General features: G+C 41.4%; 1 protein-coding gene across 2 annotated transcripts in view; it reads right to left on the bottom strand.

Annotated features, from left to right (window-relative positions):
* Window positions 1–24847, bottom strand: part of nphs1 (NPHS1 adhesion molecule, nephrin) — a 131505-nt gene that overhangs the window by 73507 nt on the left and 33151 nt on the right. For both annotated transcript variants that reach the window (XM_067450281.1, XM_067450280.1), the window contains exons 3-4: window positions 20108–20302; window positions 8347–8469 (exon numbers count right to left, since the gene is read on the bottom strand). In XM_067450281.1, the coding sequence (XP_067306382.1) occupies window positions 8347–8469; window positions 20108–20302 (318 nt within the window). The remainder of the gene's footprint in view (window positions 1–8346; window positions 8470–20107; window positions 20303–24847) is intronic.

Raw genomic sequence — 24847 nt, 5'->3', positions numbered from 1 at the left:
GCAGTCACTTTGAACATTGTGGACAATAGATCAACCTCCAGGAGGTTGGTGGTCTTGAGAGTGCAGGTCTTGATATGCTTGCGGTGGATCTGCCATGCTGGATTTTAGTTTTGCTCACCTGAGACTGATCTGGTGGCAGGCTTGATGTTTGAAGACTTTGGCGTAACTGACATGATGGTTGAAGACTCTAGCGAGACGGCCATGATGGCTTAAGACTCTGGCCAGACAGGCATGATGGCTGAAGACTCTGGCATGGCGGCCATGATGGCTGAGGACTCTGGCGTGGTAGCCATGATGGCTGAGGACGCTGGCATGCCAGTAATGATGGCTGAACACTCTGGCGTGGCGGCCATGATGGCTGAAGACTCTGGTGTGGCGGCAATAATGGCTGAGGACTCTGGCATGCCAGTAATGATGGCTGAAGACTCTGGCATGGCGGCCATGATGGCTGAGGACTCTGGCATGCCAGTAATGATGGCTGAAGACTCTGGCATGGCAGCCATGATGGCTGAGGACTCTGGCATGCCAGTAATGATGGCTGAAGACTCTGGCGTGGCGGCCATGATGGCTGAAGACTCTGGCGTCTGACTCTATATTTAGTCATAAAGGCCTGGTTCACAGAAAAGGCTTAGATTAAACCAGGATTAGGCCATAGTTAAATTACGGCTCTTAAGCAGCTTTTCTAAATGTGCCTTAGAGAAATAATAAAGTGCCATTTTGAGACAAAACAATGGCACTAACATATTTTAAATATAATAAAATGATACCAAAAATATTAGCTTTTAAGTTGTGTTCCCAGTGTCATTACTCTCGAAATCTATAATTACAGCAGATAGTTAACTGTTAGCATTCCCATTAATCTCAATAGGAGTTTCCACATGGGCATTAAGATTTAGAAATATATATGTTTGTTCGTTTGTTCGTTTTTGAGCAAATCATCTGATCTCAGAATGCCACCTGACTAAATCACTCCCATTATATGTATCAGCCAACCAATGAGCCTCTTTAAAGCTTCATCTATTTTTGAGGAAGCTGTGTTAGACACAGTTTTGCATTTATATTTAGTCTGAGGCTATGCAGAGAAGCAAAAAACACCTCCGGGCTGGAGCACTAGGACGTGCAGTTGACTTAATGTGAGTGACAATCACGTTTATGTGGCACAGTTCATGACTCAGATACTGAATGTGGGCGGCAAAGAGATGCCTGAAGAAAACCGAGATCATGGCGACTAAATAGTGACTCTCATCAGGAATGAGATTCCAGCTGAGAGAAGCGGTGTGTCACGATATTGCTGGACATTCTGTGTCATATCCGAAAGTTCAGAAATAAAGCCAATTTACTTCAAATTCCATCCATCCATCCATCCATCCATCCATCCATCCATCCATCCATCCATCCATCCATCAATCCATCCATCCATCTATCCATCCATCCAATAATCCATAAAGAAAAAGGTAAACCAATTCTTCAAAGATATAACCAGTGTTGAGGAAGGTTTTAATTAAAAGTAATGTGAGACACTATTGCATTACTCTATAAAAAAGTAACAAATTTCTCCACTTAGTTACTTTTTATGGAAAGCAATGCATTACTGTGATAAGCAGGCAGGCGAGAGCCATGAGAGAGCAGTGCGAGACCGGTGGCGGGATGGCAGATGAGCGTCAACTGCACATCATTAATCATCAATTTTATTAAATTTTTTAAAATGTACATTTAACTAATACATTATGAAAATCAATAGTTGTATTACAATTTTGTTAAATTGATCTGAGCTAACATTAACAGTTCGATTTTTAACTGATGATAACAAAAAATAACTTTGTAACAAATGTAGCTATGCTCTTTGTTAATGTTAGTTAATGCATTAACTAGCATTAACTACTAGTGAGACGTTTTTGTAAAGTGATAGCCTACCTTTTGTTCTTTATAATTCATTTGCAATTTAATGTTTTAAATATTTGTTTACTTTATACATTTCTTTGTATTACTTCATTGTATTTAAATGTTTGTTTGTTTTTTGTTATGAGAAAATTATTAAACCTGCTATAGTATGACAACTCTTTTTTTGCAACATATTTCAATATCATGTTAATAAAGTATACCGTGATATTAAAAGCTTCAGCAATTAATCGCAACATGAACATTTGATACCGACACATGCCTAGTTGCCACCTTTGTAATAAGTCTATTAGTGACATTTCCTCACTACTAAATATTCTGCGGTCAGCTGTTAGTGGTATTATAACAAAGTGGAAGTAATTGGGAACAACAGCAACTCAGCCACGAAATGGTAGGCCACGTAAAATCACAGAGAGGGGTCTTCACATACTGAGCTCCACAGTGAGCAGAAGTCTGGAACAGACCTCCAAAACTTTATGTGGCCTTCAGATCAGCTCAAGAACAGCGTAGAGAGCTCCATGGAATGGGTTTCTATGGCCGAGCAGCTGCATCCAAGCCTCTATGCAAGCGCAATGCAAAGCGTCGGATGCAGTGGTGTAAAGCACGCTGTCATTGGACTCTAGAGCAGTAGAGATGTGTTCTCTGGAGTGACGAATCACTCTTCTCTGTCTGTCAATCCGATGGACAAGTCTGGGTTTGCCGTTTGCCAGGAGAATAGTACTTGCCTGACTGCATTGTGCCAAGTATTATGTTTGGTGGAGGGGGGATTATGGTGTGGGGTTGTTTTTCATTGGTTGGGCTTGCTCCAGTGAAAAGAAATGAATGCTTCAGCATACCAAGACAGTTTGTGGGACCTCAACCTGATAGAATACCTTTGGGATGAATTAGAGTGGAACATCAGTGTCTGACCTCACAAATAAACTTCTAGAAGAATGATCAAAAATAACCATAAACATACAGCCCAATCATTGTGGAAAGCCTTCCCAGAAGATTTGAAGCTGTTATAGATGCAAAGGGCTGGCCAACTCAATATTAAACCCTACGGCTTAAGAATACGATGTCATTAAAGTTCATGTGCATGTAAAGGCAGGCGTCTCAAAACTTTTGGCAACATAGTGTATTTTATTTTATATCTATGATTTAAGGTTTACCATGCAAACCTGTTTTCACCTCAGTAAAATAGACAAATAAACAAACAAACAAATATATCAGGTAACTCTGAAATAGTTTAAAATGAAAAAAGTCACATTGTGAGATTTAAGGTTACAATTACAAGAAACAAAGTAAGATGAACTTCAACTGTAAGACAAAGACACAACTAAGAATTAAAGTCACAACTGTGAGATGTAAAGTGGTATTCTTAACTCTAAGACAAAGACAGATTTCCACAAGTAACTATTTTAAACAGGCAAAAAATAAGCTTTTGGTTCAGATTTGAACCTGTTTGTATTTCTGAAACAATGGTTCAACAATGGTTTGCTATAAAAGCTAGTCAGGATCAAACGAGAAAAAAGACATGGCCGCATTATTGTTCAGGATTATAAGGTGCCACTTGAAGTGACAGCCATGGTTATCTTCTGTCTATGTGGGACAAAGAAGAAAAACACACATGGAAGTCTTGAGAAAGCTTCACGGCAGTGCCTGTGCATAGCTATTGATGCTGTGGCCACGCGCTTGGCTTCTAGCAAGCCAAGGGTGATTCATCTTGAATTAGGCCATTATAAAACATATCACATGGACACAGGGAATCCAATTAAGACCCTGCCTCATCTTTTAGTCTCTCACTCTGTCTTTCTCTCCCTTTTCCCCCACCTCACCACTCCCCTCTGTAAAGACATTATGCCATTTGGATTGGATTTACTGAGGTAGATTAGAAGCAGACACAGCAAAAATCCAGCCCCGAATGGGTGCAATGGTGAGGTAATGGATGGGAAAATACTGCTGCCTTCAGCACTCGCATTTGCAAACGTCCATTTCAAAACATCATATAAACAAAAATTAGCCTATAATATTTCAGTTATATATGGAAACACTAATCAAGAAGTAAAACAGACTGAAGCATTTTTCACATAAGCAGAAAAGCTTGCTCAAATAAATGTGGTAATCAAATAAATAAACTGAAAAGTTAATACTGTTAAGTAAGATAAGACATTATAGCCTACATTATTGTGGCAACACATAGACATTGGAAAAAATTTGAATAGTCAAATATATATATATATAATAAAAATGTATTATTAAATTATCTTTGAACATATTGACTCTTTCCAGCATACGTGCAAAAAAACACAACAAAAAACAGATTTGAATCACATAATTGTTACTGCATTTAATAATAATAATTATGTGTGTGTGTGTGTGTGTGTCGGTGTGTGTGTGTGTGTGTGTGCGTGTGTAACTGAGATTCTGTTACAGCTATAACTATCTTCACTGTCTTGTCCTTTCTCTTTTTCATTGCTGTCAATAAAACCTGCTGCCTTTCCAGGCAAAAGAAAAGCAGTCACCACAGCAACTGCCCTCCATTATAAACACACACACACACACACACACACACACACACACACACACACACACACACACACACACACACACACACACACACACACACACACACACACACACACACACACACACACACACACGGAGAGAAGAGGAAGTGAATGCTTGATGACTGGCGAATAAAAGGGGCTTTCAAGACCCCCTAACTTAGACATATGGGCTGGCTCCCACCACAGGAGGCAGAAGAGATAGAAGGAAAGCAAAAGACAGAGACTCTGAAAGGGATTGAGCTATAGATGGATAGATAGATGGATAGAGAGTGGGAAGAAAAAAAGAGAGAAGTTGCGAAACAGGGAGGATTACGCATACATTAGAGAGTGTGAACGTGAGAGAAGCCTAAGTGAAGGAATGATACAGTGATGTGACGTGGACCAGTGAGCATGCTCAGTAACATCCATCTGCCACGCGACGCACCAGATTCATCTTTAAAGGTACATTACACAAGCAATAAACTACAAACAAATGTATACATACATGCCTAAACTAAGAAAAGTGATGGAATACCAAACCTTGAATGTATATAATTATTGTATTTTTCACCCTCACTGTTTCTAGGTAAAATAAAAGGGCATTTTTTTAAAGAGGCTTTATGAAGCTTTTTTTTTCTTTCGTATTTAACAACTCATAGTAGCTCATCATGTCTGTGAAGCTCCAAAACAAACAAACAAACAAACAAACAAACAAACAAACAAACAAACAAACAAGCATCCAAATAGCAATACAAATTACAGTATATGTTAATACTCTTGAAATCTCATTTCCCTTTCGAAGTGGAATTTCATCACTGCATCAATCTGTCATTACCTGAGGCATTTTATCATTGTTTTCGATTCGTAAATGGTATTCAGAAATGAAAAGTTTATGTAATAACTACATAAATAACTACAGATTAGTATATCAGGTTGAACAATTCATTTTTTTGAATCTGTCTGTCAGTTCAAAGTAATAGGTCTGGTCCAAATACAATTTTATATTTTTTTTACTTTGAAGCTTTGGTAGTAATCAACACGGAATATCTAGCTTCGGAGGGAGGGGGCTGAACATATTCTTCTCTCTGATAAAGGCAGGAATCTTGAGATTCTCAGCGGCGCACCTCACTCTGGCAGAACTTATATGCTCAGAGAACGGACATTGCACTAGTGATACAAAACACACAGGTCTGCCCAGTAACAAGCTTCTATATTTCGCAGTAGATTCATTTAGATTGATAATAACGGGTAATATTAGGCTTGCTATGATAGTCGGTGGTATGTGTGTTCAGGCATAACACCAGTTACATCACTTGCCCACCACGGCACACTGTTGTTTTGATATTTTATAGTAGTAAAATATATAGTATTTTATAGTAGTACATTTTTTTTGTTCAGTTGGAGAACATATTAACCAGTATTAAAAACTGAACGTGTAGCGGATGAGCCGAACGAGGGTGAAAGAATCCAAAATAATCAAAGATATTTTGATATTTTTCTTTGAACAAAGACATTTGTTTTACTGTGTTCCACCCCCCTCTCTCTTATCAGTGGGGCTGTTTGGGATTCCTAAAGACAAAGAGATGTTGAGGGCCTGTAGGCCAAATGGTGCCACACCTGTAGTACAGTGGGGGAAGTCTGGTCTGACTGGTCAGTTTGAATGTCTCAGGGTTTCAGTCACATGGTCAAGGGATGTATAAAAGAAGATTACAACTGTTGCTCGAGGTCTTCTTCCTCTAACGATCGGGGTCTCTTTTTCTCTGGGGGTCTCTTTCCTCTGATGCTGTCTTTTGCTCTGGCTGTCTCTTCTAGGGCCTTCTTTGGCTCTTCTCTTTGCTCTCTCTTTTCTCTCTCTTTCTATCTTTCTATCTCTCTCTATCTCTTCCTATCTCTCAGGTAACATTCTATACATGCTGGGTACGATTAATGGTATAAGTTTTATCATCTCATTCATCTATTTTGTAACTATTTTAAGTGTAACCATAACCGGATTTTGTCATTAAATTCTTTCAATTATAAATGATTTGCTAACTAGTTATGATTTGGTATTGACTTTGAAGTGCTACCTATTGCAATACAATATAGTCACATTAAAGCAACGCTCTCCCACATATTTTGCTATAGTAACTGCGCTTATTTCCGTCGTTGGTATAAGTTGCAGTGGGTGGTTATAGACAAGAAATGTACAGTTTTCTACCATCACGCTGATAACGTTTCTTTAGTCGTTCGGCAACCCTGCAGTCAGAACCACTGTAGGCGATCCACCCTTACAAGGGTGGCGGCACAAACAGCAGTCGCGGAAGATTTGGTTTCAAAGTGAAATGTAAAAGTGCCTATTTAAGAGAGTTTGTCATTGTACCGTTTTGTTGTTGTGTTTTTCATTAAAAATAATAGACTAATGAACCCACCCCTCAAGCAAAAAAAATGTTGGCAAATCGAAAGTAAACTGTGCACGGCCGCAATGTCACTCATTCACGGCCACACAGTCCATAAGCACTGTGATGTGATGGTGAGGGAAAATTTCCTCACCGTCACATCCCTAACGGGGAAAAAGACTAATACCTTTTGATTATATTATTCTATTTTCCACAATGTCAAATTAATACAACTTAACCAAAAACACAGGATAAGAAGAAGCATATATATTTAGGAAGTATAACAAAGTTGTCCATCCTATAAAAAAATGTCTAGGCTGTAAGATAATTGCAAATAAATAGTATTGTATTTCGGCAGAATTTTATAGTGTAAACATATGCAAGCATCAATGAGTACCGTTTCGTCAGGTGTGCGTGAAAAAAAAAAACCCAACAAACAAATATTTGAATCCAAATTGTTTAATCAATGACCAACCTATAATTGAATATTTCAGTAATCAAATATTCTGGTCCAGCTCTAAATAGATCCAACAATTTGCCATCTCAATGACCCAATGAGAGCTTTTCTCAAGCCAGCACCTCACCTCACTCGTCTTCCAGTCATGTCCGAATCAAAACGACTCAAGAACGGTTGAGCAATAACATCCTCAGAGCTCGAGTGCTTAAGGAATTGACATGTTGAAACGGCTCCAAAGATCCTCAAATTGAACTCTGATTGGAAAGAACACTTGCACAAAATTGAACCAATAACTACCAGCATCTTGCACCAAAATCAATTTGACACAAAGTCAAACTCCTTCCCCGTGATGTCTATGAATTTCCTTCAGGTGTTCTCGAAGGTAATTCGGCCTAAAAGGTTCACACAGTACAAAGAGAATCATAGCCAAGTCACCAACCGATATATTGCACTCATCCCCTCAAAACTATGGTAAGAAATATTCCATTTGGTCAAAAAGTGCAACTTTTCAAATCTTCCATTCTCTCTGTAAAACCATAGCAGCACTTCAATTGACTCCCTTCATAAAAGTTTCTACAGCAAAGGACAAAGTGAAACCCATCTGGACATGTTATATTTCACTGTGGAGTTTTATAAAGAAACTAATTTAAAAGAAAAAAGTTATCGCCCACGAGCAGGAGAGCCTCCCTTCCGCTCAAGTTGTTCGCACAGGTAAGCCTCAGATGTTGCCTGCTATAAGTGCCCTATCCGATGTGGCCAAGCGCGCTAACTAATTGGCCACATCACTAATGCGTGCTATCACTGCTGTCATACACCTGTGACCAATGGGACTTTATCTGAAGTGCAGCACAAGGGATTCTCCACCACACTGCAGAGAAACTCCATGGCTCATTAGTACCCTGAATGTGGCTAGGGTGACAGGCTTAGGTTTGCCACCGCGTGTCACCTCTTCAGTGCGTGCGCAGCCATTAGCGGTCCTGGTTGAGCGATCTGTCATGGCTAAAGCTGTCCCGTGTGCTTCTTTTCTCCATTTGCGTCCACCCCCCACCCCCCTCCTTGCGCGGTGGTAAAATATGGGTTTGCTTACTCTGCACATTGAGCCAGGCTGTACGGGACACAATGGCACGGCTGTTCACAGACCGGCCCACTTGGCACTCGTAGGGGCCGTCATCTTCCAAACTCACGTTGAGAATCTGCAGATGGTACTGGCCTGTAAGAGAAAGCAGACAAGAGCAGAAAACATGAGGCGGAAAGAAAGAAATATGAGAGAAATGTAATGTTTCAATGATTCATTGTTCACACAATGGATCAGAATAGAGACTTGATATTATGGAATGAGTATCCAGAAATACAGCAACGTAAGCTCTATAGATTTCATCTGTAATGCTGTTAAGGACTATAGAAAATCATTTCAACCTGTCAGTCAGTTTGGAGAATAGACTGAACATACAGCACAGGTTTCAACAGTGCAGACATATAATACTTGGGAGTCAACTTGAAATTAAAAATGACCCCATCAATCTCATGGCCAAACTCATTTTATTTAATAAAATGTGGAAATAACCATTAAAGTCTCTTGGAATTAGTGAATTTCCCAGCATGCATCCTAAAAAGGTTAGTTCCCTTATACCTAATGCATGTGTGGCACTATTAACCCCTTCTCCTACACCACCAAAACAGCCATCAGCCAATCAGATCGCCTATGTAAATACAAATACTAAATACTAATGTATATATATGAAATGTATACAAATGTGATGCGGCTGTATAGTGTAGAAAATTAGAAACACTTAGAAACATCTGCTCATGCTTCATTTAAAATCTGAGGATGTTATCTCTAAAACTATGAATTTTATTTAAGAGGGGGGGGGGGGGTGAAATGCTGTTTCATCATACTGAGCTTTTTACACTGTTAAAGACTTGGATTCCCATTCTAAACATAGACAAAGATTCAAAAACTAATGTTGGACGTTTGATAGAGTATTTCTGTGTTAAAAATACTCCTTCCGGTTTCTCACAAGTTTCGGAGAGTTTTTTTTCGAGAATGGGTCGACTTGACGTTACTAGAGCGGAAGGTCCTTGTATGGGCCGTACGGGCTCTTCTCCCGGTAGGGTGCGAGCGCGCGTGACTAGAGCGAGAGAGGAAACGTCGAGCGACTATGGACGTCGAGCGTTCTGGGAAGGCAGCGCTGCATTTGAACCGATTTGAACGCAGAAATGACGGGAAGCTTTACAACATCGCTTCAGTTGTGTCTCAAAGAGGATTTCCACGGTCACTGCTGTCACAGGACTTCACCAAATCATACCAAAGAAGTGTGTTTTTGACGGAGCGGTCCCAGCGATAAAGGTTCGGTCCTGCTTTGGAAGCAGCCGGTGAGTAAAACTGCTTTAAATGTCTGTGCTGTCGGCTATCGTCGCATGAGTAAACATCAGTAAACGACACGATTGAATGCTTCGTCATTCAAATGCACTAACGGACTCCATTGTTGTTCTATGTATAACGTTACACTAGTCTGACGTGCAAAACCGTTTTGCTTGCTACTGCTAAGGTTTAGCCGCATACAATAGTCTATAAACCGAATCATGTCCTCATAAACTGCGAGTAAACACACACAAATGTTGACAGGCCACTAAATACAGTACATACCACAGAGACGGACGTCCTGCTGTTGCTGTTTCTCCTGTTCAATTTATTTCTGCCTCAGATGTGATTCTGGATCATTATCTGTATTAGCTGAGATAGCCATGGGTTTCTCCACGCTTGAGGATGTCACCGCTTTGTTCGCGATCGTCATTCTTTAGCTCCGCCCACACGATACGCCTCCAGGAGCTCGTTTTTTTTCCGGAAAGACTCGGTACAGTATATATTTCTTTTATAAATATAATAAAACTAAAGACTTTTCTGAGATATGAAGGATGCAATACTACTCTATAGGTACTCAAGTTTGACATGAGATTGACTGAAACTGAGTGTTTCACCCCCCCTTTAAACATTTTCTAAGACTATTTTCATGTGAGTTTTTAGAGAAGGCCAATAAGATGCTAATAAAATATTGCATTGCCTGGCAAACACCCACTTGCACACTGTTGTCTATGGCTGGTTTGGCAAACTGCCCCATTCATGTTTCTATTGTGCAAACCTTTCACACCTCTGCAGAGTATGATAACTAATCTTCATTGTTCTTTTATCAGTCTACTTTTTTTCAGCCATTATTATCTTTTCTTCTGGAATTCATGGCTTGTCCATCTACACCACTTTGATCCCACTATACATAGGGGCATAACATTATAACCTAATATATTGTGTTGATCCCTCTTTTGCTATCAAAACTGCCCTGACCTGTCGAGGCATGGACTCTACCAGACCCCTGTGCTGCATATCCACCCACTTACAGGTGCTGCGATGAAGAGATAATTATTCACTTCTGTCAGTGGTCATAATGTTACGCCTGATCGGTGTATATGCATGGTCAGGGAAAACATAATGATATCGGGGACACATGTCTGCAGCCTGTGTTGGAAGGATCTACAAAGCTGCTGGCTCTTTGAAAATTGACCAATATTTGAGAATCCTGCTGAAGAAAATGCAGCCAAGTATGGAGAATCTGTTTGGATATCAAATGTGTATTTTCCAATATAATAACGATTCCAAACAAACCGTGAAAGCGCAATGCTCAGCATTTTGAAGTCTTCAAGTGGCCTCCTCAGTCTCCTGACAGTAAAGCCACTGGAAACCTTAGGGAAATTATAAACCTGAATTGTGATAAGTCATGCAGGTCTACCAATGAAGCTCAACTTTGGAGAACTTAAGGAGAGTTGGAAAGGAGCTTAAGGAGAGTTTGAATGTCATTAAACATGACATGTGCAAAGTTAATGAGTCAATGCCCAGGAGAATGCTGTAACCAAAAACAAGGGAGAACCAACAAAATATTAACAACTGATTGACTTGTAGCCAATGAATGCATTATGTCGTGTTTTGTTTTGTTTTGTTTTCAATGCCTCTTTTTTTCATAATACAGTAAAACCCATTTTAATTATGTGCAGGAGCCTTTCTTGACAAATATTTTTTTCATTTTGACACCTTAACCAATCTTCCAAATATAACATGCTCCTCATATTTTGATTTTTTAATTTAACCTGTAATTAAAAGCAAATATTGTTGCAAATCCAGACACCACTTTTAACCACTACTATATACAATTTTAACAATTTAAAAGTATTTACTGTCACTTTTGATCAAGTCAATGAATCCTTGCTGAATAAAAGTATTCATTTCTTTCAAAACACAAAAACCTCAGAATGCAATTTTGCTTGTTCATTTTTATTTTACTCAGAATTTTACATGCGTGCGGATTGATGCCTTGGGTTTTTAAAAGTTTTTTTTAAGGGTTCCCATAATTTACTGTCTTGGTGTGTATAGCACAGGAACAAACTGAAGAAGAGGCACTAGAAGCTCAGGGGACCATGGAGGCGCCGGAAGCTTAGATAGCCATGGCATCTCAGGCAGTTCAGCACAACCCACCCAACCCAATCTTCTTGGGAGGCACTACAGACTCTGGAGCGATGACAGGAGGTGGAGCCCTCTTTGGACTGGAGACAGGAGGTGGAGCCCTCACTGGGCTCTGGTCATGGACTGGAGATGTCACGGGACTAAGGAAGGAATGCACATGTGTCCCTAAGAACCACTCAGCCACAACACATGATCAAGATATTGGGCCAGGGAGCATGTGGTCGCTGCTGCTAGTACCTGGCGAAAGAAATGGTCACCCTGACCAGTCCAAAATATGCTCTTCATATTCAATCTGTCCATGGCAGCAGGTGGGCTAGGTCAAGGAACTCCTCAAAATACTCAATGGACCGGCCATCTTGTGCTATTTCAATAAGCAGGTCGATCGGGTCTTTCTGTCTTGGTCCGTCACAGTGAGTAGCACAGGAACAAACTAAAGAATCAGAAGATCTCAACTGGGCATAAACTTTAATGTGAACTTTTAGGAACAAGGATAAACAGCAAGGAATACTAGGGGTTGTACCGACTGTTGACTCATCGACTAGTTGACCTTAATGCTCTGTCATGACGCTTTAAGCTTGACGTCGACTAGTCGCTGGCGCAACAGGATAAACAATTTCCTTAAAAACAAAAATACAAAATTATAAAAAAATTACATATAAATGCATACTCTGTGAGCTCTCCACAAGACATGTCTGACTATATATCTGGATTCTAAAAATTGATGAGAATGCACACTTATTGTACACGTAAGTTAATCATCGGGCTAAACTAATGTGTGCTGCATTGCAAACGCACACGCGTAGCTGTTCGCACATCACGCAGAGATTGCGCGCGCCTCACACAAAACCATTCAGTAGCACAGAAATGTATGTAGTTCACACACACAATCACTCACTAATGCATTCATATACATGTGATCTTTACTGGGCTACTTTATCTGTATCTTATTCAGAACGAGCAGAAATCTGTGAGAAATATAATGACCATAAGACAAAAGAACTGATACAGAAGCTGTTATGTAGGACCAATAATAACCTTATGGGCAGCGCTGTCATATGTCCTGTGCACAAGAAAATCTGTGTTCTCTAGAACCTCAAGGTTCAGGCTTATTTGGTCATTAATGACGTCATCAACGACTAGTCGACGTCGACTCGACTTTCATCACATAAATGTCAACTTTAAAAAATCAGAAGTCTTTCAACCCCTAAGGAATACACACTCAAACATAGCGGTTACCAGACAAAGACAATTAAAACAGGGAAAAAACAAGATAATTAACCGGACAACGCTGAACTAAACTAAGTAACAAAGTAATACAAATAAAAAAATACATTGCAACAGACAAGTGGCAGGAAACTGAGACAAAGGAACTTGACAGAAATCAAAATATAACTTAAAGGGCAAAATACAAACAGAACCGTGACATTTACACACTCTAAAAAATGCTGTGTTAAAAACAACTCAAGTTGGGTTGAAAATGGAATGGACAAACCCAGAAACTGGGTTGTTTGAACCCAGTAAATGGACCCATTCAAACAACCCAATTTCTGGGTTCTTCCATTTTCAACCCAACTTGAGTTGTTTTTAACCCAGCATTTTTTAGAGTGCAAGAATTTTGAGATTTGGCATGTTCAAATGCTTCTTGAAATCCACTTTTAATTAGCTAGAAACAAATCAGAGCAAAAAAAATTACAATTGTCAAATGGCAGTGCTAAATTTGTATGCAATCTCAAATTAACGGCCCCAATTAGCTATGAACACTGTGGAGAGAGGAACGTGATTCATTCTGTTTGATGCAGCCCTTCAACATCATTCCTTTGTGTACAAGATGCTTGTTATTTACTAGCAGAATATTGTGCCACCAAGGGGTTGTTTGTTCAACTACCATTCTGCCAGGATTAATGGCTGCTCCGGCGAAGTTTATGCAAGCTGTTGGAGCTTTGAACATTTTTCTTTTGCTTCTTTTTCCTTTTCTCCTCCCCTCCAAAGAAAACTAACATGCAGAAAATAGTATCCTGATATGACAACTTCCATGGCTGAAAAAAAGGAGGTGTCAGCCAGGATGGCAGGATAATTAACACCAACCAGCAGCAATTTTCAGATCTATGTGATCATAGAAGGAAAGGAAACCACTTTCAAATCATTAATGATTTTCCACTCTCTTGAAATTGCACTCGGTACTTGCATCCGCGGTGTTGCAGTTCAGGGTGTTTGCGAGTGCGTGTTTGAAGAAGTCCAATAATTATGCCTCTGACAACCAATACGAAACGCCGACAGGGGCTCTGGCCCGTTCTCTCACTCATTTCCTTTTGCAATGCATCCGAGGGTGTGTGTGTGCACCTACCGTTTGTGAGAGCTCGTGTGTATACGCAGCTGCGTATCAGTAGATTAAGGTTGGCAGGGTTAACATTAAAGATGCTTTCAGCGTGTCTTTTTATGATATCATTTGTCCCTTACATGGCACTCTTTATCCGTCATGCTATCAATGCCTGGCAGAAAGAGCGGTAGCATTGAAGAGCATAAGCATTTTTTAAGCATGTATACTTGCATTTGGCACAAACCACCTCTCTTTTGCTATGCCGGATAGCAGCTTTTGTCCTCTACAAAGAGGAGCAGATGCTTGGGACTTGTTTCATTTTGTCTTTTAATTGGCCTTTTTATATACATAATGCACTCTGGCCAAGCATCATAGGTTATTCAGTGCCTCAGCCCACAGTACAATAATCTCAATTTACTCTCAACGTACATAAAAAATAAGAGTAATTCAGGGCTGATTTTATCTTTATTTATTTATGTACATGTAAGGAAATTGGGGGTGGGGGGTATTGCAGTCCTCTCACTCAAGAAAAAATAATAATTTCTTAAATCTGTCTCCGGTGCTTAAATTAGAACCCCTTTGATAGCATCTCGCTAAGCTGTTTTTAAGAGAGCTGAGCGCATTTTGATGAGGAAGGCTGCGTCTAAACTAGAAATTGAGACTGAGGCATCTATAGCCATCTGCAGATTATGAGAAAAACATTTTCTAAAGATTAATGCTAATAATCTTTCAAGCTGAAAAAAAAGAAGCATTTTTTACCCCTGATTTATTATTTCCCGCACACTCCAGTGCATGTATCTCAGACAACAATGTAATAATAGCAATCTCACACAATCTGTCAAGAGCATTGCTGGCCATATTTCACTCTGAAATCAAGAGAAAGAAAGAAAACAAAAGGTGCGTCCCAATTCGCAATATTCTATCTATCATATGACGTTCTGTAGTCTGGATGCCAGCCGAACTCAACCCACCCACAACATTTGAGCTCGGGGAGTTCGGTCTGGGCTTGAATCATAGAGCAGTAATTATGCCTGAACAGAAACTGTTCGGACCAATGAAATCATCAGGGCGGGCTTTAGAAGATGATGGACAGATGATAAACAGTAATGTAATCATTCACGTCATCAAAGGCGCTTGGGTTGAATTTGTTCAAATCATAAGCGGATAACCTGTATATGCGTTCACCTTCACTATTTCTCTCTGAAATGATGATCATGTTGGTAAGTACTCTGTGTATCCCTAAATTCTATTTTTTTTTTTTACAAAACCAGAGCCCCCACTCAGCTAAAACGGCACCTATGGGGGCATAAACGTGAAGGGTGTCTTTGTTCCCTTTTAGCAGACATAAAATGCAATTAAAATGTCTGTCCAACAGGAACAGGTCCCTCACACGACAACGAGATTCGTTTAGACATTGTTTAAATTCACCTAAATAGTGTTTTAGACGGCTAGCTGTGGTCAAACGCGAAGCATTTCTTCTTCACTTGTGAGCCCGATCGGATCATCACTCTAGTGATGTCCGGTTCACGAACAAATCGCTCTTTTCAACTGGTTCTTTTTAAGTGAACCGGGCGAACCAGTTCACCAAATCAGACTGAATCGTTCTAAGCGGTTCTCGTCTCAAATCAGCACTGATCACACAAGTTACTTTAGTTACTCACTTTCTGACATGAGTGACAGTCCCTCTGACTAGAAATAAACTAATGTCTTGAATTATATGTTGTAACTCCAACCGTTCACTGAACTGAGTCATGTTTTGCTGAGAGATCTGATGAACTCACGAGCAGCTGATACTGTGCATGCGCGAGTAACTGAAGGAGCAGCGGTCCTCATCGGATCAGCAGTACAGAATTGAAAACTGTTTCTCTCGGACACGTTCAATACTGAGAACCGACGAGCCAATGAGCAGAGCAATGAGATCACTCTTCATACACACAACGCTTTTCCCAACTGGACTATTTGCCTTTTTTTCCCCACGGGACTTCAGCGCCAGACTACAGCTAGCCGTCTAAATCACCATTTAGATAAATTTAAACAATGGCTAAGTGGCTAAATGCATCTCGTTGTCATGTAAGGGCTAAAATAAAACTTTCGGTGGAGTTGTCCTTTAATTCAATTACGTAGCAGAGGGGGAGGGACTATCAGACTCTGACATTTATTGATAAAATAAATACTATTAATAAAAAAAAACTTTATAAAGTTCATGGCTGAGTGCATAGTTCATTAGTACTAGGGGGTGTTGTGATATTACTGTATTGACAATAACCGTGATGTTCAAAACATAAAATATCGATATCGTGTTAATTAAGGATGTGACAATATATTGGCTTTTAGTAATATTACTCATTTGGATAAAAACATTGTATTTTTACTTCAAATATCTTTAGATCCAGAACAGGACGGTGTTAGCATTATGGAGCGCTAAAGTTTCACATGTAATTTGCCTCATTCATATTCGACACCGGAGGGCGCCCTCACGCAGAAAGTCCACAAGTGCAACCTACAGAAGTATTAAACTTGACCTTATGGTGCGTTCAAGTCCTCCTGGGATGTTCGTATTCACGACGTGAGAAGACGTGTTTACGTCATCATGTGCGTTCAAGTCTCTTTGGTCGTTGAAAGATGGCGGTGTACCTTCTTTTAAAGGGATCCCCTGGTGTTGAGACTTGTATGGCTTAATATGACATAAATGATGTCTCTTACTGAATTATGTAGTAGAAAACCCATGAAAGATCTACGTTATTTTAAAAAATCGATTTTATATTTGGACCATGGGCGGCGCCATTTTGTTTGCGTTCTAGGTTGATGACGTAGATTGGTTGAACTCCTCAATCAGCTGGCGTTACCCGTAGCTATTTTTACCACAACGCCACTCGAAAATTGTTTCAGAGTTAAACAAAACCAATGAATTGCTTTGTAATTGTACTTAAAACACACTCAAACATACATGTGCAAACAAACTCACCTACACAAGTCACAAACAAATCGGCGGCCGGGCACACACACCTGACAGACTGCGCGGTCTCAATCGAGATGTTGGGCTGCTCAGTCTCCACGACAGGGGCTGAATCCGAAATCGACCTCCTATACCTTGAAATAGGGCATTATTTGAAGGGACGGCCATTTGTAGTGTTGTCCGACACCATAGGGACATGTTCGAGTGCAGTCATTCAGTCTCACGTTGCACCGCAATAACGAGTGTACAGCCGATTTTACACACAGCTGTCCGACTTCACACACTCGTCTTCATTCACTCCTTCAAGTTATATTAGTGAACAAAAGTAGCGAAAGTAATTTGTGTCTTAAAAGTGAAAGTTTAAAGATTGAGGTTTCACTGAGCGTGCTCAAACTTTAATGCACAAACCAATCCCATGCATCATCACCAAAACATCCTGCCTCTCTTCCTCACGTTAACTTTATCCCATCATCCTACCTAGATATTTCCCTCTGCTGGATACATAGGCATTACAGTTAATCTACTGCATATCAACAGTCTATCTATGATATCAACACAGGGAATAGTGATGTATGCGCGCAGTGCGTGTGTGTTCGCGCCGATCTGTTCGCGCCTCATATGTGTGTGTGTGTGTGTGTGTTCGCGCCGATCTGTTGGGGTGTGTGTGAGTCTGTGTGAGCGAGAGAGTTTGTGTCCACATGTTTGGGTGCGTGAAGTCGGACAGCTGTTGTAAATCGGCTGTACACTCGTTATTGCGGTGCAACGTGAGACTGAATGACTGCACTCGAACATGTCCACTATGATGTCGGACAACACTACAAATGGCCGTCCCTTCAAATAATGCCCTATTTCAGGGTATAGGGGGTCGATTTCGGATTCAGCCCCTGTCATGGAGACTGAGCAGCCCAACATCTCGATTGAGACCGCGCAGTCTGTCAGGTGTGTGTGCCCGGCCGCCGATCTGTTTGTGACTTGTGTAGGTGAGTTTGTTTGCACATGTATGTTTGAGTGTGTTTTAAGTACAATTACAAAGCAATTCATTGGTTTTGTTTAACTCTGAAACAATTTTCGAGTTGCGTTGTGGTAAAAATAGCTACGGGTAACGCCAGCTGATTGAGGAGTTCAACCACTCTACGTCATCAACCTAGAACGCAAACAAAATGGCGCCGCCCATGGTCCAAATATAAAAACGATTTTTAAAATAACGTAGATCTTTCATGGGTTTTCTACTACATAATTCAGTAAGAGACATCATTTATGTTATATTAAGCCATACAAGTCTCAACACCAGGGGATCCCTTTAAAGAATTTCACGAAAACACAGCAAGGTTTGTTAACTCTGCTTATAGAAAATCAGGTGAGTTTTAATCTTTTACGTTTTTAATTAATCTATAATGGTACTGTAAAATGGTACAGTTATATATTAGGCTAATTGTTATATCACAATGCTTTGTTGTAAATTACAATGCCTGACAGTGTCCCTGCTAAATACATTTTATATTCAACTACAGACGTTGCATCCATTGATTCCGCCATGTTTCTCATGAACACACCCCCAAGTCGTACAGATCGGGGCTTAAATAAAATCTTTTTCAAATAAAAAGTTTGTGGTGGCGTTCATGTAGCCTGACATTGTCATACTCAATTCTAGCCAGAATATGAGTCTGATACTGCTCCATTGGGCTGTAATTATGGGACGTGTTTTGGTTTCAACTGAACCAGGAAAGACCTCAATTGGATAGACCTACAACCAAGCAATCAGAGCAATGGAGTGATGCATAACGTTAGTCAAATGTCAACAGAACTCAACTACACTGTGTTGGCAAGTCAAATCGCGGGTTGTTTTCCATGTCCACGGGTTGAAGTGACCTCAATTATGTGATATATAGAACCAGGAATTCAAATTTTAGCTTGGAACCTTGCCAAAATAACACACATTTTACCCACCAAATGCCTTTTTTTTCACCGGAGAATCTGAAAATAGGCAAAGAGGGGGGACGTGGGTGGAGCTGAGGTAACTGGCTGTTAAAACTGGTTATCTGTGTTCTTTAAGGCATAAGGATAATATATATGTATAATACACTTCTAATTGACATAGCCTTTTTCACCATATAGAATACTATACAATGATATAATGTCTTACTCATACTGTGATAAGAAGTCACATTAGTTCACCAAAAGGAAGTTATTTCAATTACTCAACTGATGCTATAACGCGATTTTGGAGTAAAATATGCTGTTCTTCTCATAAACTGAATTTTGTCGCTGCATTAAAGTAAAAAATAAAATAAAAAATGGGTTGGCATTTTAGTCTCCTATGAATGAAATCCCATACATTTCCGAAATGTATCATTGATTAAATAAATTCTGCCGATATGACAACAAGCTGCCAAATGTTTTCTTTCAAAAAAGTCTAGGCTTATAAAGCCCAAAGGCTTTATGCATTCTAATTTGTATAGGCATTGGATTTGGGTTCCAAATAGGGACGCAAGTTGAGGTATTAGTTGTGTTGAACTTGACAGTATGTTCCCTCTCCTTGTAATTTTTTTAGTGTCAAAGAAGCCAGAGAGAGCCAAATTGATGAACTCAATTGATGTAATTGTTGTATTTGTGTGATTTATTGGATAAAAAAAAGAAAGATACAAAACACAAAATAAACAAAGTAAATTTGATATCGTGACAGCCTTAATTAGTACATTTGGTTCACAACCATACACAACAACTATGACTAAAATAATAATAATACCAAACTGTACTATTAAAAAAATATACACTTTACTTTCTCAGATTTATCCACATTTATACATTGTAGGCTGAAATGTGGCTTAGGCAGTTTTTGTGAGATTCTCTAAGTAAGTAAATACTTCCTAAAATTTTGCAGAGTTTATCATTTGTACTGTAACATTTTCTACTCTAGCTGTTTTGAGTTTCACATGTTTGTACTCTTTGGGGACAGTTGCTCGCTCATGCACATCTAACAACATGTCAGCAAACATCTCAGCATCTCGTAGACGTTTGTTTTTAATCACCGCATGTCATTCTTTCCAATCCTTCTGAGTTCTCACCTTTCTGCTGGTCTCCTGTCATGCTGTAGCGTGGGTAGCCAGGCAGCGTTCTCTGAGGTCCCAGGAGCAGCCCATCTTTAACCCACTGCACGGCCCCTGAGGCCCTCAGCACTTCACACTTCAGCAGAACTGTGGCCCCCGCCCTGACCGTCACATTACGTGGCTCTGTCTTGAATGCCTGCTGCCCACACACACCTACAAAAAAAAAAAAAAAAAGAAAGACAACAGAAGAAAATGGGAGGGTTGATGTGAGTCAAGGTTAGGATGGAGAACTCTTTCATTTCTGACACAAGCTTCTATTGCTGAAGGCTGAAAACATATCTGCAGGGACTAACTAACTTAAAGTAACAGTAATATAACTTTACAGTTGCCTATTCATTAGACTGACAGTTCAGGGGTTTTCATTACAGCAGAACGGCAAAAAGGCTATGCTGCCTTTTTTTTAATGTGACATGGACAATGTTGATGTTTTGTTCTAATGAATGTGTCGGATTCATGTTCATGAATGAGTGAAAACTGGGTTTGATGGAAATAGTAAGTTTGACAATAAGGTTTGAGTATGTGTAATTCTGTGGAGGGTATGATGAGTGAGTATGGGTTTAACAAGAAGGTTCCTGAGTAAAAATCAGGGAATAGTGATTAAAATGGATGTTATGAACGTGTTTGAGAAAGAAATGAATGAGAGGTGTTCTAATAAAGATGGTACATGTATGTAGGCTGTAAACTGAAGAATGTTTTATTTTTATATCAGACCATTATTGTGGATCTGACCATTTTATTTTATTTTATCTTATTTTTTTTATTATTATTATTTTTTATTTTATTATTATTATTATTATCTTTACAACTGTTTTAACTATGCTTGTTTTAATTTTTTTATTCGTCCATATGGTATTCTTTTTTTTCTCATGCATTTGTTACCACTGTTTTAATTAATTTCTATGTAAAGCACTTTGAATTGCCATTGGGTATGAAATGTGCTATACAAATAAACTTGCCTTGCCTTCATTGGTTCGATCCATTATGTAGTAGGACCAATTTGTTTCAGTGAATATATTTGTCCTAAAAGATTCTTTCTCTCATACATATTACTGGATATATTTAATCAGGGTTTAATAAGCAGATTCCAAAATGTAAGTACTTCTAATTGGATCATATTATATTTTAAAATACTCATAATCAGACTACAATTACATTTTATTGATTACATGATTACATATTGTTCACAAAATGTCAGTAAATAATTTCTAATTTATTGATTCTCTCTAATACCTTTTTTAATGCACAAATTAATTTATTCATTAATAAAAAAGACGATAATTTGACAAAAACATTGACAATAAACATTGATAATTTGACAAAATTCACTTCCCTTTCGGGGAACTCGAGCTGCGTCGAAACGCTGTGAGAACGCCTCTGCGTTAATGCGTCGTGAAGCGCCTGTAGAACCATTCCATCTGAAAAAAGATCGATCGTCGGCGTGATGACGTCATCGACCGGAAGCTATAAAGCGTCCGTGAAAACAAACAGGAACTAGCTTCTGAGCCTTCAGCAAGCGATCTGTGTGAACCTGTCTGTCTTTTTGGTGTTTTTGTCTGTCTATATCCAGAGATTTTCCACCCTTTTGTTAAATATTGCATATATATTAACAAACAAAGAGAAAATAAAATAGATAGAGTAAAATGGCGAGTGAAAGCAGTTTTAAGAGGTGTGTTCATCCCTGCCCACGCTACATCATGAGCGGGGATACACACTCTCTTTGTGTAGCCTGCTTGGGAGCGCAGCATGCCCAGGCAGCCCTCGAGGGGGCTGCTTGCGAGCATTGTGAGCGATTGCCACTGAGAACGCTGCGCTCCCGCCGGGCACTCTTTGAGGAGGGTGCCTCGGCTCGTGTTCCCCGCGGCTCTGGTCCCGCTGCCGCCGAGGCGGAGCGAAGGCTGCAGTCGTGGGGATCACAACTGGATGTTGCAGAGGGGTTAGAGACGGGCGCTGCCTTATCTCTGCCCTCACCTGCTCCATCCAGCGGCTCTTCTCGGGGCATGGAAGCACGCATGGCGGTTTCTTCCCCCCCGAGAGAGTCGCCGGTGCTTCATCTGTCCAGCTCTGAGGAGGTGGACGTTGAAAGCATCGAGACTGAAGACTCGCCACTTCAGTCCCCTGCTAGTGAGGAGCTAGTTGAGGTTCTGACGCGAGCAGTGGCCAGATTAAACATCGACTGGCCCACTGAAAGATCTGAGGCAGGAAGAAAGCGTCATAGCAAGCTAGACGAACGATTCCTGCCATCTCGCGCTTCAGAACCTCAGCGGCGGGGCCTGCCGTTCTTCCATGACTTGCACACCGAGGTGGCAAGATCATGGAGGAGACCGGCATCATATCGAGTTTTCAGCCCGCAGACCTCGGTCTACAGCAAGATCAGCGGGCTGAAACAGTATGGTTATGGGGCGATGCCAAAGGTTGAAGAGACGCTTGCGAGCCATCTCTCGCCTTCATCGGCATCGTCCCTTAAGGCCCCGACTTTACCACCAGACCTATAAAAACAACGTCGGCGCTGGTGGGTAAAGCGTACTCGGCAGCGGGTCAGGCGGCTGCATGCCTGCACACGATGGCTATCGTGCAGGCATATCAGGCTGACCTGCTGAGGGATCTGGATGGTAGTGATGTTGTGGGGGGAGATATTGTCTCATACCTCGAGAGGCTGGTTCCCTTAGTAGATTTTCTAGACGAGTGGAAACGTCTATCAAATATATCTCATTGGGTCCTGCAGATAATAGAAAAGGGGTACGCCATTCAATTCAGAAGTCGGCCACCTCCTTTCTGCGGTGTCCTACCTACAGAGGTGGGCCCGGAGCAGGCTCTGGTAATGGCACAGGAAGTAGAGACACTCCTGCAAAAAGGGGCTATAGAGAGGGTTCCCCCTCCCAGCAGGGAGTCTGGCTTTTACAGCCGTTACTTCATCGTGCCGAAGAAGGATGGGGGCTTACGCCCGATATTAGATCTGCGGCTATTGAATCGCTCGGTGGCCAAGCTCAAATTCAAGATGCTTACACTCAGACAGATTGTATCGCAGATCAAGTCGGAGGATTGGTTTGTCACCATAGACCTCAAAGATGCGTATTTTCATGTCTCCATCCTTCCACATCACAGGAAGTTCCTGAGGTTTGCCTTCGGGGGAGAGGCATACCAATATCGTGTACTTCCCTTCGGTCTAGCACTGTCACCCCGCACGTTCACCAAGTGTGTGGATGCAGCTCTGGCGCCGCTGCGTCTGCAGGGCATCCGCATTCTGAACTATATCGAAGACTGGCTGATTCTAGCGAATACAGAGCAGATGGCGGATCAGCATCGAGATGCTGTTCTCGCCCATATGTCGAAGCTGGGGTTGAGGCTGAACGCCAAGAAGAGTGTGCTTTCTCCGGCTCAGAGAACCACTTTTCTAGGTGTGAACTGGGACTCGGTAATTATGCGGGCGCAATTATCGCCAACACGCATAGCATCGATCCTGGCAGCCGTCAAAGAGCAGAAGCTAGGCCGAGCCGTCACTGTGAAACAGTTCCAGAAACTGTTAGGTCTCATGGCAGGAGCGCCCAACGTGATACCTTTTGGCCTACTGTACATGAGGCCACTGCAGTGGTGGCTCAAAACAAAAGGGTTCTCCCCGAGGGGAAATCCGCTCCGCACGATCAAAGTCACGCGGCGATGCCTACGTGCTCTGGTCATGTGGAAAAACCCGGGGTTTTTATCTCAGGGTCCCGTGTTGGGGGCTCATGTTCGTCGCGTAACGCTAACGACAGATGCCTCTCTCACGGGCTGGGGGGCGACCATGAGTGGTCGCTCGTCCCAGGGTCTATGGCAGGAACATCAGCGGCACTGGCACATAAATCGGCTAGAGATGCTCGCAGTGTTTCTTGCATTGAAACAGTTCCTGCCCGACCTCAGGGGCCACCACGTACTAGTCAGGACAGACAACACGTCCGTGGTCGCCTATATAAATCACCAGGGGGGTCTGAGGTCTCGTCCATTGGACAAATTGGCACATCGGATCCTCCTGTGGGCCCAAGGGAAATTGCTGTCAATCAGGGCAGTATATATCCCGGGGGCCCTGAATCAGGAAGCAGACAGCCTGTCGAGACAGGGGCCGAGGCCCGGGGAATGGAGACTCCACCCAGAGGTGGTGGAGCTCCTTTGGAAGGTTTATGGGAAAACGGAAATAGACCTATTTGCTTCGGCGGAGAATTCCCACTGCCCGCAGTGGTTTTCTCTGACCCATCTGGGTCATCCGCTGGGGCTGGATGCCATGGTACAGGAGTGGCCGAGGCTGCCTCTGTACGCCTTCCCCCCGATTGTCTTGCTTCCAGGAGTTCTGGAGAGGGTACGCCGGGACGGGGCCCAGGTACTTCTAGTGGCTCCGTACTGGCCGACCCGAGTATGGTTTTCGGACCTGATATCTCTCCTGGAAGGCTCTCCGATGGAGATTCCGACCAGGAGGGATCTACTCTCTCAGGCGGGCGGGAGATTCCTGCACCCACGCCCGGAGATGTGGAAACTGTGGGCCTGGCCTCTGAGGGGGCTAGGCTCATAGAGGAAGGTCTCTCGGCCGAGGTCGTAGAGACCATCCTACACTCCAGAGCTCCGTCCACAAGGAAGCTGTACGCTTTGAAATGGAGACTTTTCTCAGCATGGTGCAGAGAACGCCAGTGGGACCCAGTTAACTGCCCGGTTGGTACAGTGCTGGAGTTCCTG

The sequence above is a fragment of the Pseudorasbora parva genome, chromosome 8 (assembly GCF_024679245.1).
Source record: "Pseudorasbora parva isolate DD20220531a chromosome 8, ASM2467924v1, whole genome shotgun sequence".
In the NCBI taxonomy this organism is placed as follows: Eukaryota; Metazoa; Chordata; class Actinopteri; order Cypriniformes; family Gobionidae; genus Pseudorasbora; species Pseudorasbora parva.
This window is presented reverse-complemented; position numbering and strand designations above follow the sequence as displayed.